Source organism: Tachyglossus aculeatus, chromosome 5 (genome assembly GCF_015852505.1).
Source record: "Tachyglossus aculeatus isolate mTacAcu1 chromosome 5, mTacAcu1.pri, whole genome shotgun sequence".
Classification (NCBI taxonomy): Eukaryota; Metazoa; Chordata; class Mammalia; order Monotremata; family Tachyglossidae; genus Tachyglossus; species Tachyglossus aculeatus.
In genome coordinates, this window is record NC_052070.1 from 21,893,801 (window position 1) to 21,907,700 (window position 13,900).

At 42.7% G+C, this 13,900-nt stretch overlaps 1 protein-coding gene across 8 annotated transcripts in view; it reads right to left on the reverse strand.

Annotated features, from left to right (window-relative positions):
* Positions 1 to 2,027: 2,027 nt before the first annotated feature.
* SPIRE1 (spire type actin nucleation factor 1) overlaps positions 2,028 to 13,900 on the reverse strand; it is a 205,677-nt gene continuing 193,804 nt past the window's right edge. For 5 of the 8 annotated variants that reach the window (XM_038747208.1, XM_038747207.1, XM_038747206.1 and 2 more), the window contains 6 exons: positions 12,126 to 12,299; positions 7,740 to 7,877; positions 5,298 to 5,368; positions 4,347 to 4,374; positions 4,119 to 4,255; positions 2,028 to 3,042 (listed from right to left, as the gene is read on the reverse strand). In XM_038747208.1, coding sequence (XP_038603136.1) covers positions 2,784 to 3,042; positions 4,119 to 4,255; positions 4,347 to 4,374; positions 5,298 to 5,368; positions 7,740 to 7,877; positions 12,126 to 12,299 — 807 coding nt within the window. In that variant the 3' untranslated portion in view covers positions 2,028 to 2,783. The remainder of the gene's footprint in view (positions 3,043 to 4,118; positions 4,256 to 4,346; positions 4,375 to 5,297; positions 5,369 to 7,739; positions 7,878 to 12,125; positions 12,300 to 13,900) is intronic. The other 3 variants (XM_038747213.1, XM_038747212.1, XM_038747211.1) reach the window with 1 other exon arrangement.

Consider the following 13,900-nt stretch of genomic DNA (forward strand, 5'->3'; position numbering starts at 1 on the left):
GCACAAATACAAAGCAGAATGAAGGGTGGCAGGGTGAGGGTAGAGAGGAGAGAACGGAGTCCCGTATCCTCAAGGAGCCTTCCAGACCACAGAGACAGAGGTCTGTAGCCTCAGGCTCAAGTGACAAGAGCAGCCTGACTGCAGTTTTGTCTTTTGCTCGATGGATCGAAACCCAGTGCTTCACAGCAGGCAGCTGAGGTGGGCAAGGACATTGGAAAGGTATCGTCCTTTACAGATAAGTGCATGGATGAGAGGGGCAAGCCAGATAAAGCAAGATATTTTAAATGCAAGTTTCTTACAGGCATTTCAGATCTGCCCCTGAAATAGAAAATGTAAGAGAGAGGAAGAAGAGATTAGTTTTGGCACCAAAAAAGCAGCATGACTAAAAGGGAAAAAATGATCTTGTAGCTTGAACAGAACTTGCCCCTTTCCTACAGTTACTATTTTGAATTTTGTTCCAGACCCAAAATACTGTGCCCTTTACTCACCTAGCTCTTTCCACTCCATGACAGTCACGACCATTACATTCAGTTTCTCCTGAATACTCATATCATCCTATGCCAGATCATAGATTTGAAGAAGTGGAATAAGGGCAGAGGTTTTACTTGAACTATGGATATTTTGTTTTAGCTACTCTTTGTGAGTCATGAAACTCAATTTTAATTCAGTATCCAGGTTGTAGGCAAGAATGATGAAAAAGGGGGGCTTACCATCTTATGCCTATTTGCTCACAGAGGTGTAGATGAGATAATTTGCACCCTATAGACAGTGTGGTTAAACAAAAAATGCTGCTCGCTTTTATCTATAGCATTCATTTAAAAAAATGTGAGTCGAGGGCCAGGTGTGGCTTCCAAGTAACTCTTCTTACACGAACAGATCAGATAATGTGGCGCTTTGGAAGATACCATAAGGAAGTTTCAAAAGGCTGTTATTTAAAATCTTTAAAACCTAAGTCTCAAAAATGATCCACACTGGTACATAAGCAGAAATTCTTCCCTGAAGTCAGCTTCACATGCAAATACTGAGGAACTGTTAACGTGCATTATTTAGTCAAGAGAATCATTACAACCTATTTATTTTGTACTACGCATTTAAATAACTTTAAAAACATTACCTAGTTCATAAATTTTCAGACCATTTTAAACTACTGATGTGGAGCTTTGAGGTATCAATGTTAATCTAATGTAAAACTCTTACTCTATGTTGACTTGTATTCCTATAAATCCATTTATAATACAGTGCTGTTAGACTATTAGAGATGTGCACTTTGTATAGCTTAATGGAAATTACTGAGCATATTTATTCGCCTATTTTCCAATCACTGTTTGGTTGTTTCTAAGCCTTGCAAAATAAACTAGCTATAAATTAAATGAGCTGAGGAATTTCAGATGCAGAAGCAACCCGAAGTCCCCGACTATTTGCACCAAGCATTTTGGGGGCAGAATGAGTGCAAAAAAAGCATCCGAAGCCTGTCCGTCAGTTAATAGTGTGGTATTTTAAAAATTTATTTTGTAAAAAGTTTGCTTTACAAAAATAAATTTACTCTTAAGTCTGAGGCCGAATTACAGCCAAGTTCAGACTTGCCGGCCGAGTTATTAACCTCTGAAAAAAGTAGTTGATGATGGATGTGCTCCCTGGTGGTTTAAGAGTGTCTGCTGGGTGCCACCATCCACGGTCTCAAAACAGATCACCCACATTGCAGAAGTAATTGGGGGCCCCAAAAGAGGACCACATTCGAAAGAGAAGCAGCGTGGCTCAGTGGAAGGAGCACGGGCTTGGGAGTCGGAGGACGTGGGTTCTAATCCCAGCTCTGCCATTTGTCTGCTGTGTGACCTGGGGCCAGCTACTTAACTTCTCTGTGCCTCAGTTACCCCATCTGTAAAATGGGGATTAAGGCTGTGAGCCCCATGTAGGACAACCTGATGAGCTTCTATCTACCCCAGTGCTTAGAACAGTGCTTGGCACATAGTAAGCACTTAACAAATGCCATTATTATTATTAATAGTTAATAATAATAATGACTCCCATGAGTTTAAGCCTTCTGTAGTCCTCAAACTTCCCAAGAATCTAGGCTGAGTCTACAATTGTTAATACTACTAATAATTAATACTTTCAAGATAGAGAATAGACTCCTGCCACTTACTTGCGCAGGAGACGACGCTATAATGGATTTCAACAGGGCTCAGGGAAATGGGCAAGGTTTATCCTGATATCTCACACTAGAATGCTGACATTATCAAGTCCCTCATTTAGCCATGAGCTCAGAGCAATAATAACTTAAAGATCAGTTGAGAGCTGTAGTAAACCCTAAATTTTGTGCTGAGAGACAATAAGGACCATAGGCCATCCTAGGTATGTGGATACTGTATACACTAGATATGAACTCTATTTGGTGGAAATGCCAATATGACTTACTGCTTAGAGCTGTGCTAACCTTGACACCTGGGTTAGACTGGATTTCGGCTGGGGTCGGAGAATTATTCCAGGAATGGTGGGGTACATAATTTTCTGGCTTCCAAACGCATTGGTTAAAAAATAATAATAAAGCAGGTTTCCAACTATTATATTCTTTCAGTGCAAATATGTGACTGGCTGATCTGTTGCATATTATCAACAGATGCAGACACAGAAAAGTTGTGGGGCAGCAGAAATGCAGAAATCTAATCTAATGCAAATTCAAGCCTAGTCAACGAAACCACGGAAGGGAAAGGAAAGATCCTCCAGTTCAGTGTCCTGACACCAATAACTCTGGGAACACAAAAGCAACGGAAAAGGCATGGGGCTCAGATCTCATTGATAGTTCTCTCTGAAGGGCAGTACTCCGAGGGGCCTGGGGACGACATGTAGAATGACTGGGTTTTCCTTTTCAAACGGGCTCGCTTGTTGGCCAGTACCAAGCTGCGCCGGCTTGAGCTGATGATTTCCGAAATAAACTTTTTGCAGTCTACGCACACTTCCATAGTGCTCCAGTCCTCCATCAGCTCTTTGGGAAACTGTTCTTCTTCATCTCCTTTTTCCACAGATTTAGACTTCGAGGAGAATCTGAAAAACCCCAAAAATCAATCCTGTGTTTTCCTCAACAAACGATCACAGCGGCAACAGAATAAAAAAGCCAAATGAGAATTTAATCATAATCTTCACCAAAGAAGCTGTTGTTATTCAAGTAATGTGCACCAAATATGTTTTTCAAAGGATACCGTTTCCCCCACTAGACCTTAAGCTCCTTTTATTCACTATTTACTGAGCGCTTTCTGTGTGCAAAGCAATTGTCGGCAGGGCACCTATTTATCAACTCGATTAAACTGTGTTCTTCTAAATGCCTAGCATGGTGCTAAGTACATAGTAAGTGTTCAATAAATATTATTGATTGGATAGGCTACTTTTGGTCTGTCTGACTCGTGGTCTCCATGCTAAAATAGTCATCTGCTTCGAACCAAAGCAGAGTCTTTGATGACTGTTATAAATTACATATTTTAAATTATATTAATGTCCGTCTCTCCCTCTAGACTCTAAGCTCACTGTGGGCAGAGAATGTGTCTTCCAACTCTGTTGTAATCTATTCTCCCAGATGCTTAGTACAGTGTTCTGCACACAGTAACTGCTCATAAATTCGTTTGATCATGATATGCATTAGCAGGTAGCAAAATCTGCTCTATGCACCTGGGAGAAAATGCCTCTGAGGATGATTTGAGAAATAGTCTTTCCAGGTCAGTTTTATCCTACTCCTGAACACTTCATAGACTATTGTTAACAATTTTCGTGCGTTTAAGAAACTTGATGTCATCGACATTATAATTCAAGTTCTAAAATGGGTAAGTAGGAGCTATACAATGCCCACGCTTGGTAAATTTTAATGAAGACATGGATATTTTCAAATTCCTAAAATGGAAAAAATTTAATGCTATCACTCTTTTGTCCCAGCACAAGTAACAATTTACAGGACAAGCAAGAATGAATGTTGATCTTATTTTATTATCTACATTTCCCTTGGTGTTGGCCTGGTAACATCTGGGTGGGGGTCGGGGGTGGGGATAAGGGATGGTGTAGGTTTTTTGTACCATTTGCAGAACTGAAACCAAATCGATGAGCAGTTAGTTACAGCCAGCCGCGGGCAATACCTGGCAATGCTCCGGAGTGGTCGGTGGTGGCTTGTGGATGGCTTTTCTGGTCTCATAAAACTCTCCCCTCTTTGCAAGGCAGACGGTCCCAGAGAAAAGATAGGAAGCGTGGATAATGGCTTGGAAGGTAGCCGCATCTGTTATCCCCAAATCAGACAGAGAATGAGATTCACCATTATGAACCACTGAGCCTTCAGAAAGTAACGTGAGCTGAAGGGCCCAACTTACCTTTTTGCAACACTGAGAGCACACAGGCCTGTGTAGAAATGAAAAACATCAGTCACTACAAAATGAATGATTATATTTGTGCCTGCGTCAATTGTTCAACAAAGTTTGGGTATCCCTGCTACGGTGCAAGAGCTCTCTCTATCCATTGTCCCATGAGAAATTAACACGTTGTCTGGTTTGGTTTTCCAATCAACAAACTTGAGAGAGAAAAGGTACAGATTTTCCCATTCCTAAACACTAGAAAGAATGTCAAGAAAAGAAACCATCACAGGGTTCATCACAGAATTTGGGACTGGGTAGCCTGTCCCAGGACTGACATATATCGTAATTAGCAATACAAACTGCATAAACATCTCAATGTGGGCAGGGAATGTGTCTGTTATATTGTTTTAATGTACCCAGTGCTTAGTACAGTGAGTGCTCAGCAAGCAGTAAGCACTCAATAAATACAAATGACCGACTGACATTCTCCCTCTTCTAGACTGAGCCCACTGTTGGGTAGGGACTGTCTCCATATGTTGCCAACTTGTACTTCCCAAGCACTTAGTACAGTGCTCTGCACATAGTAAGCGCTCAATAAATACGACTGAATGAATGAATGAATGAATTAGAGAGAAGGACTCTATAAAAAGATCATTACATCTTTACGGTGATTGCAAGTGTTTCTATCAAGGATCCACAGGGCCATTACTTCTAGATCTTGTGGCACGGATATACAAAAACATTTTTAAAACAACTTTTCTATCTTAAGTGAAACAATCGGCCTGCAGAAAGAAACCTACTACTCTACAAATATTTTTCAAAAAAACCCTAAAGTTGCATACCTAATGCCTAAGTTACAAAATAGTACAAAATGGCATGGCCAATTGTGTTTTTCCTTTGCAGCAGAACAATGAGTGAAAATCAAAGCTAATAGGATGTCCAGCATTCTAGGTATTCTGCACATCTTACCTCTTACAGAATTGACAGGTGTATGACCAGGTGAAAAAGGAAAATCTTCTGGTTCGGCAACAGAAACAGAGCTAAATAATAAAGTGTTACAAAGGAGAGAAAATTGAGGGATGCGGTGTTACAAGCCACAGGACCATCACAAATTAGCATGACCTAAATATCCTAATGGGGGAGACAGCTTCTGGGAAGAATGTGAAAATTTAATTTTGGGAGGAGTTTAACAGGCAGGGAATGAGGAAGGTTTTTGAGAAACATGTTGGCTCGGCCTGAAACATTTGCTAGTGGTTTCTCTTGAAAAAGCAACATGACCTTGTGGAAAGAACACGGGCCTGGAAATCAGGGGACCTGAGTTCTAATTCCAGCTCTGCCCTTTGGCTGCTGTACCAATGACCTCCTTCTTGCCAAATCCAACAGCTCCTACTCCATCCTAATCCTCCTTGACATCAATAGGTTATCCAACCTTGGCTTCACTGACTCTGCCCTCTCCGGGTTTCGGGCTTCTCCTCCCCCTCCCATCCCTTAACTGTGGGGATCCCTCAAGGGGTCAGTTCTTGGTCCTCTTCTATTTTCCATCTACACTCACTCCCTTGGAGAACTCATTCGCTCCCAAGGCTTCAACTATCATCTCTATGCGGTTGACACCCAAATCTATATCTCCTAGTATACTTGGGAGAGTACGGTACAACAGAGTTGGTAGACACATCCCCTGCCCATGAGGAGTTTACAGTCTAGAGAATACACCATTATTATTAAAAAGAGGATTAGGGTAATAGTGCCTCCGTGCTTCTGAGGTTAGAAATTTAAGCTGGGGATTTCAGAAACTGGGTAAGAGTCAAATTTAGTTAGAACTCATGAAACAGCCCAACCTCAACGAATCTTGGTGTGTTCACAATGTCCTAGACTCCCAAAGTGGATTCCTTCTGCAGTATCTGGGGCCCCTACCATCAAAATAATTACTGGCTTCTACAGAAATTAATAAAGACATGAGACCTAACATTAAAGGGATTAATGATCCAGCTAATATGCTCTCCTTAGTTAGGGATTAATCAATCAGATGTCATTTGCCCCATCCTCAGCCCCACAGCACTTACGTACATATCTATACAGTACATATTATCAAATTATTTATTTATATTAATGTCTGCTTCCCCTTCTAGACTTGTAAGCTCGTTGTGGGCAGAGAAGGTGCCTACAACTCTTGTTTAGTGTACTCTCCAAAAGGCTTAGTATATGTTCTGCACTCAATAAATGCTCAATAAATGCCATTGATGAGGATGATGATGACTCAATCTATGGTATCTGTTGAAAGTTTGCTGTGTGCAGAGCACTGTACTGCAAAAGGATTTTCATGTTTGAATTATTCATGTACTTCACGCATTTTTACTCAGATTATTTATCCACTGTAACCTTCTTTGGAGATTACTCTGCTCAGGAAATAATGCTAAAGAGAACTAAGTAACTTGAAAGGGAATTAACCATCTCTTTCCATCCCCATTGTTCCTACCAACTGGAATTAGTTTAAGGCCCTTTGATGGTATTATTTGATCCTCTTTTTCATATGCTAATAGACTTGACTTGGAATTGAAGACAACTGTAATCCACAAGGAAATCTCATGATTTCTAACATAGAGCTCACTTTGGTGTTAAGAGTTAGAGCCAAGTAGGGGATTTCAGTGGCCCAGAAATGAATTATTTAGACTAAAGAGAAACTCCCTTTAACACAGACCAAATGGCATCCCATATCATGGATAAATCTCAATCAGGTCATAAATGCTACCATGGAAGCAACATGAAAAAAACTTGATGTGTAATTCCTTATTTTATATTGTAAATAAATCCCACAACAAATCAAAGAACATCATAAAAGTTCCACACCAATTTTACTGCATTTTTAAAAAGCACAAGAATTGTGATTCTTAAATTCAAATCTTCCTAAGCCATTTACTCTTATCCATGAAGAAGCAGTGTGGCTCAGTGGAAAGAGCACGGGCTTAGGAGTCAGAGGTCATGGGTTCAAATCCCAGCTCCGCCACTTGTCAGCTGTGTGACTTTGAGCAAGTCACTTCACTTCTCTGTGCCTCAGTTACCTCATCTGTAAAATGGGGATTAAGGCCGTGAGCCTCACGTGGGACAACCCTGATTACCTTGTATCCCCCTCCAGCGCTTAGAACAGTGCTTGGTACATAGTAAGCGCTTAACAAATACCAATATTATTATTATTATCCATCAGTTTGGATTTTCAGAATACAGGGGTTGTTGTGGGGAGGGGGCAAATTCCCTCTTCAGGCAACAGAGAGACTGAAATTGACTGTGCCAAAGAAAGAACTGGCCTCTTGAAGTAGTCCAAGAATCATGGCCCATCTGGTGGCCTTTCTGCTGATGGAAAACTTTCCCCACAGGTGAGATTCCCCATTCTGGTTGGATTGGTTTTAAGTTTGGTACCTTTCCTTTTTTCAGAGCAGTGTAAACCTCCTTGTACTGCTGGTACTTCTCCAGCTCCGCCTTCACCAGCACCTGGCGAATGTGCATCACTTCCTCCACAGTGAGAGCCAGGCACTCCACTGGGTAGCAGAACTCCTCCTGAAATTCAAAACTTCATGAATGGGCAACTCCTACCACCATTTCCAACTCCCCTCAGAGAACCAATCACCTGGTTAGTAGTTTCCGAGAAGAAAGGAAGTTTCCCATGAACAGAGCGGCTGATCCACGGGCAGCCCCCAAGAAGCAAACCCGTGGAGGGAAAAGAAAGCAGAGGAACTGCTAGAAGGGCCCCTGGGGGTTCAAGGTCCAGCTTGGCAATGCCAACACATAAAAACTCCTCCCTGGATCAGGGGCTGTGGTCTGTGTGGAACGCTCCGTCCGTGGTTTGGTTTTGCTTTGTTGTTGGGTTTTTTGGTTTTGAATTTAAACCAAATTAGCAGTGGATTTTATGCTTTGATTTTCAGAGTCATACTTTTACCACACAGCATGCTGTATAAAAACATACAGCATCCCTGAAACACAGGAGTTAGTTTTTATATGGGTACTGGTTTGTAGTGCCCAGAAGAGCCAAATGAGGCGGTTAGTAGCTCATTCCTCTAGGTGTATTCAGTGGAACAAGGCATCAACAACCCCCAAACAACTCAATGGTACTACTGAAATCTGAATGTGAAAATGGAAAGTTTGCTCTGCCTTAGTTTTTAACAGCCCAATATAGTAATGGGATTTTCAATTTAATGAGCCCCCGACAAAGGTTGAGCCAAACATTTCATCCAGATTTGGGCCTTATTTCCAAAGACTGCTTAACACAAGAGTGGAATTCTAAAATAAATACTCTTGTTAGGGGTGGACTTATGCAAATGCCACTGACTCGGATTTGCTGAAAATGTAAACGAGGGGAGATATTGATGCTGCTGGCCCACTGAATAAAAAGCCTCATTCCCATTCTGTTTCTCACCCAGCCCTGCATTTGATTAGATAGATCCAATAGAAAGACAGAACAATCATACATGTCCTCTCCACCCTATGCTTCCCAAGAGCGGCTGTGGGAAAGAGACCCTGAAACTAAATGTTCAGTCTTAAAAATTCATGACTTGCCTCCTCCCACAATGGCACTGCTCATGGCAATTTACTGAAATGACAAAGTCTAGCTAATATAGTCTAATGGAGAATCAGATGCCTAAAAATAGAGCCAGGTCACCGTTTCTACATTCTGTTCTGTCTTTCCATCCGAGAAAATAAAATTTGGTGATTTATGGTGTACATGTAGAAAACATTAGCATTCACAACCCACCATATTTGGGGGGTGGGGGGGAAGAGAGGGGAGTTAAAATTGCTGTCTCATCTAGAAACCAAAGAAACATAGAAATCTAAAATTCTCTTTCACTGACAAAGCCCACTGAAGGGTTCTTTGCGATGCTTACCTAATGTGGAGGAAGCTGTTTTGTCCAAAATGACGTTGTCCTTTGACCAAAACCCTCCCCAGCCATCACCCCTTTCCACTTGGAGAAACTTTCAGGTAACACAGGATCTACTTGCTCTCTAGGTGAAGCCTATGTGACCACTATACTTGACTCCCTCTGAGGTGGCAAACCGGCAAGATGCCAAGGGCTATCTGACTACTGCCTGGCTACTCTGGGTGCCACAACGTCTCTTAGGATTCTAGGAGGAAGATGAATTATTATTACTGTTACTATTTTTTAATCTTCCCCCCAGACCTCCCCACCTTCCAGATGTTTATTCTGGAACAGCCCTTCTGAAGGCAAATTTTAATCCAAAATGAGTTGTAACCTAGACAGCAATTCAACTTATTGCATACCGTGAGCAATACATTTTGTTGGATGAGTGTGTAGAAAACCTTGTCCCGTTTAGTTTACTGCCTGCTTACTGCTAGGGAGGGTGAGCTCGTAAAATCGCTGTGGGGAACACGGACTGTGCCCAATCTGATTAGCTTGTATCTACCCCAGTGCTTAGCACAGTGCCTGGCACATGGTTGGCACTAACAAATACCATTTAAAAAACGGGGGGAAGGGGGGCAGCTCTCAAGTTCAATGCTAATGCTTTAATTCTAGAGTTTTCACAAGGACAACAGAACTGAAATGCACCATTAAACACAAAGGGAAATATACTGAGTTCAAGAATGCTGTCATAAACATGTTTGAAAAGAAGGAAGATGCTAAATTGAACTCCCCTGGCTTAAATGGATTTGGATTTGGGGGAAATTGCACTAGGAAGTAGCACACTATTAAGGCCATTGGGGTTTGGAATCGTAACTGATGGAAGCCGTCCACCAGATTTTCTAGTTTCACGGCTTCGCCGAGGTCTGCTGGGGGCAGATTAGACGCTGGACCACGTGCGTCGTCAACGTGCTCTTTGTGGCTTGCTCTCACGAGTGCGGGTAGTGAGGACTGGCTGAGACTGGTTTTGCATTCCCTGGTGACAGATGTGATAGCGTTCACAAGATAACAGAAGTCCCATGTGAGGGAGCCTAAATTATGTTCTCACTAGACCCTGGCAGACTTAACAATTTAGGCAGTGCAAGCAGGAGGAGCAGTTGGCCTAGTGTAAAGAGCATGGGCCTGGATGTTAGAGGCCCTGGGTTCTAATCCTGACTCTGAAAAAGCCTGCCGTGTGCCCCTGTAAAATGGTTACCTCATCTGTAAAATGGGGATTCAATACCTGTTTTCCCTCATACTTAGAATCAAAGCCCGGGGTGGGACAGGGACTGTGTCTGACCCAATTATCTTGTATCTTCCCCAGCGCTTAGAACGGTCTAGGTTTTTGGTGGTTCCTGACACAGAGCTAACTTTTAGGAATGTGTTTACCAATTCTGTTATATTGTACTCTCCCAAGCGCTCAGCACAGTGCTTCACCCACAGTACGTGCTCAATAAATATGATTAATTTTAAGTCTTTACTGCTCTTCTGAGCTTTTCTAATACTTAAAATCAGCTAGGCCACTACTTTTCACTGGGTTGGTTTCATCTGGGCCTTATGTGCCAAATTTCAGCACTGAAATGGAAAACCAAGGATTTGTAGGGAAAATGCACATAAAGCATCACTGAAAGCAAGCAAGGAGTGATAGGTATTAGAGACCTGGTCACTCAAACAGTTGGCCACATTCTGCCGAAATGATTGGCATGAGACCCAGAAAAGGAGCAAAGATTACATCCAGAATTCGTGGAATGGGCAATCATGAGACATTAAAATACTTAGGGATGGAAGGATGTTCTAAGAGGATTGGTTATTGCAATCATCAAGTACATTAACGTTTCTCCTTTTCAGCCAGAACAAAGATAATTTGCTGTATTTAACTTGGGAACTTTAGAATTGCTCTCCTTGCAAAACCTAGCAATCTAGGATAAAAACCAAAAAACTGACTAACAAAAGCCAACCCTACAATGAAATAATCAGCCACATTAGTAGAAAATGTGGCTCTTCTCCCTGAGCCTGTAGAGCAGACCTTCAAAAAGTTACGGAGTGATAAGCTGGGATTCAGTTTGGGATCCTCTTGCTGTTTTGCAGATCAAACGTCCCCAAGCACGGCTCAAGGTATGTTGGGACAGAGCCGTGACCTTTTTGCTACAGTGACAGGCTGTCCATCCCCAAGTCACTGATGGGCAGGAAATGGGTCTGCTAATTCTGTTGTGTTGTACTCAGCAGATCAATGTCATATTTACTCTCCCAAGCACTTAGTACAGTGCTCTGCACATAGTAAGTGCTCAATACATCCCATTGATTGACTGTTTGGAGTTATGCTACGTGCTTAGTACAGTGCATTTCCCAAAGGAGGCACTGAATAAATACCATCACTCTGACTTCACCACAGTGCTCCTCAGCCAGCAGTTAAGTGACGTGGGGTGAAGCGGGGTGGAAGAACATACTTTCCTTTACATTTACCTCTAGGTGGAAAAGCTAGGGTTGGGTTCAATTTCCCTCTGGACTGTAAGCTCAGTGTGGGCAGGGAATGTGTCTCTGTTATAGTGTACTCTCCCAAGCACAGTGTACACTGCTCTGCACACAGTAAGCGCTCAATAAATATGATTGACTCACTGACTTGTTTGCCAAATGGGAAGTAGCCTTCTCCTAAGAGCTGTACATTGGGATTGCAGTCCTGGTCTTCCTGAGCTGATGCTGCATTTTTAGTTTGTTGTCCTTTCCAAGTTGATTTCCCCTCCCAAAAGAGATCACTGGGCGATCCAGCCAACAAAAGATTGAAATCAACCATCAGAAGCACAGGTCAACCTAAGCCGTTAATTGCCTCAGAGCAGCACCGTGACTTAGGAATTACTCCCAAAGAGAGAGAATGCAGATGTAAAGGAATTCCCAGACCCAGCAGAAAGAGGCCAACCTTTGCAGATTTCCACCTGCTGGTCAGAGCTCTCTCACAGAGATAATACATAGCCCCCGCCGCCCCCAACATGGCTGCTTCAAAGGGATGAGAGCTGAGCAGAGAAGCTGTTTGTATGGTAGAAAAAAGTGGTCGGAAAGGTGTCCTTGGCCATAAACTGGTTATCCTAGGAACCTGAACAATAGACAGGGGAAAAAAGAAATTTGCAGGGAACAAAAAGAGAAGGAGAAAAAACCAAACCAAACCAAACAAAAACGCTGAACATGAATTAAGTTACAAATCAGGGTTCTGGGTAAGAAAATCAGGAACAAAAACATGCAGGTGTGAAGTAATAAAGCTCAGTTTGCTGCCCTGCTGGCAGCATCGCCATCCTTCTAAGAAAATGATAATGGAAATTAAACTGGGAGCTCACAACTAGGATCCTGAAGCGCTAACTGCTGGAAACGGGGCTTGTCGCACTATCTCACTGTCTGGAAGAGTAAAGGGCCCGGCCCTGGGAGTCAGAGGACCTGGGTTCTGACACTTTGCCTGCCGCTTGCTTGGTTATTTTTCTACAAAACCGTCAGTCCACGTCTCCCCACCCCTCAAGACCCTCCAGTGGTTGTCCATCCACTTCTGCACCAAACAGAAACTCCTCACCATCAGCTTTAAAGCACTCAACCACCTTGCCCCCTCCTACCTCACCTTGCTGATCTACTACAACCCAGCCCACACACTTCACTCTTCTTTCATTCATTCATTCAATCGTATTTATTGAGCGCTTACTGTGTGCAGAGCACTGTACTAAGCGCTTGGGAAGTACAAGTTGGCAACATATAGACACGGTCCCTACCCAACAGCGGGCTCACAGTCTAATTTCAAGCTACTCACTGAACCTGGATCTTGTCTATCTCACTGTCGATCCCTTGCCTATATCATCCCTCTGGTCTGGAACTCCCATCCCCTCCATATCCGACAGATAACCATTCTCCTCACTTTCAAAACTTTAATAAAATCACATCTCCTCCAAGAGGCCTTCGTAGCCTAAGTCCACTTGTCCCCTAGTCCCTTCTCTCTGCCCATGCACTTGGATCTGTAACCTTTAAGCACTTGATATTCATTCATTCATTCATTCAATCGTATTTATTGAGCGCTTACTGTGTGCAGAGCACTGTACCAAGCGCTTGGGAAGTACACGTTGGCAACATATAGGGACGGTCCCTACCCAACAGTGGGCTCACAGTCTAGAAGACTGTGATATTTGATATTCACCTCTTCCCTCAGCCCCACAGCACTTAAGTACATATCTATAGTTGATTAATGTCTGTCTTCCCCTCTGGACTGTAGGCTGGCTCCTGTGGCAGGGATTGTTGTATTGTACTCTCCCTAGGACTTAGTACAGTGTTCTGCACATAGGTGCTCAATAAATAGCATTGTGTGAGCTTGGTCAAATCACTTAAGTTCTCTAAGTTGCCTCAGTTTCCTCATCTGCAAAATGGGGATTCAGTATCTGTTCTCCCTCCAACTTAGACTGTGAGCCCCACATCAGGCACAGACTGTCTGTCCTGATTATTGCCTATTTACCGCAATGCTTAGCACCGTGTTTGGCACAAAATAAGCACTTAATAAATACCATCATTAAATACCATCGTCACCATTTTGCATTTCCACTCAGCTAATCCCCTCTCCCACCTCACTGACATGAACACCCTTTGTTTTCTGAGATGTAGGAGTACATTTTTGAGGTGCGTGTCAGAAGCACTTGTGTTTTCTGCCACCTCTGGGAAAGTATTATT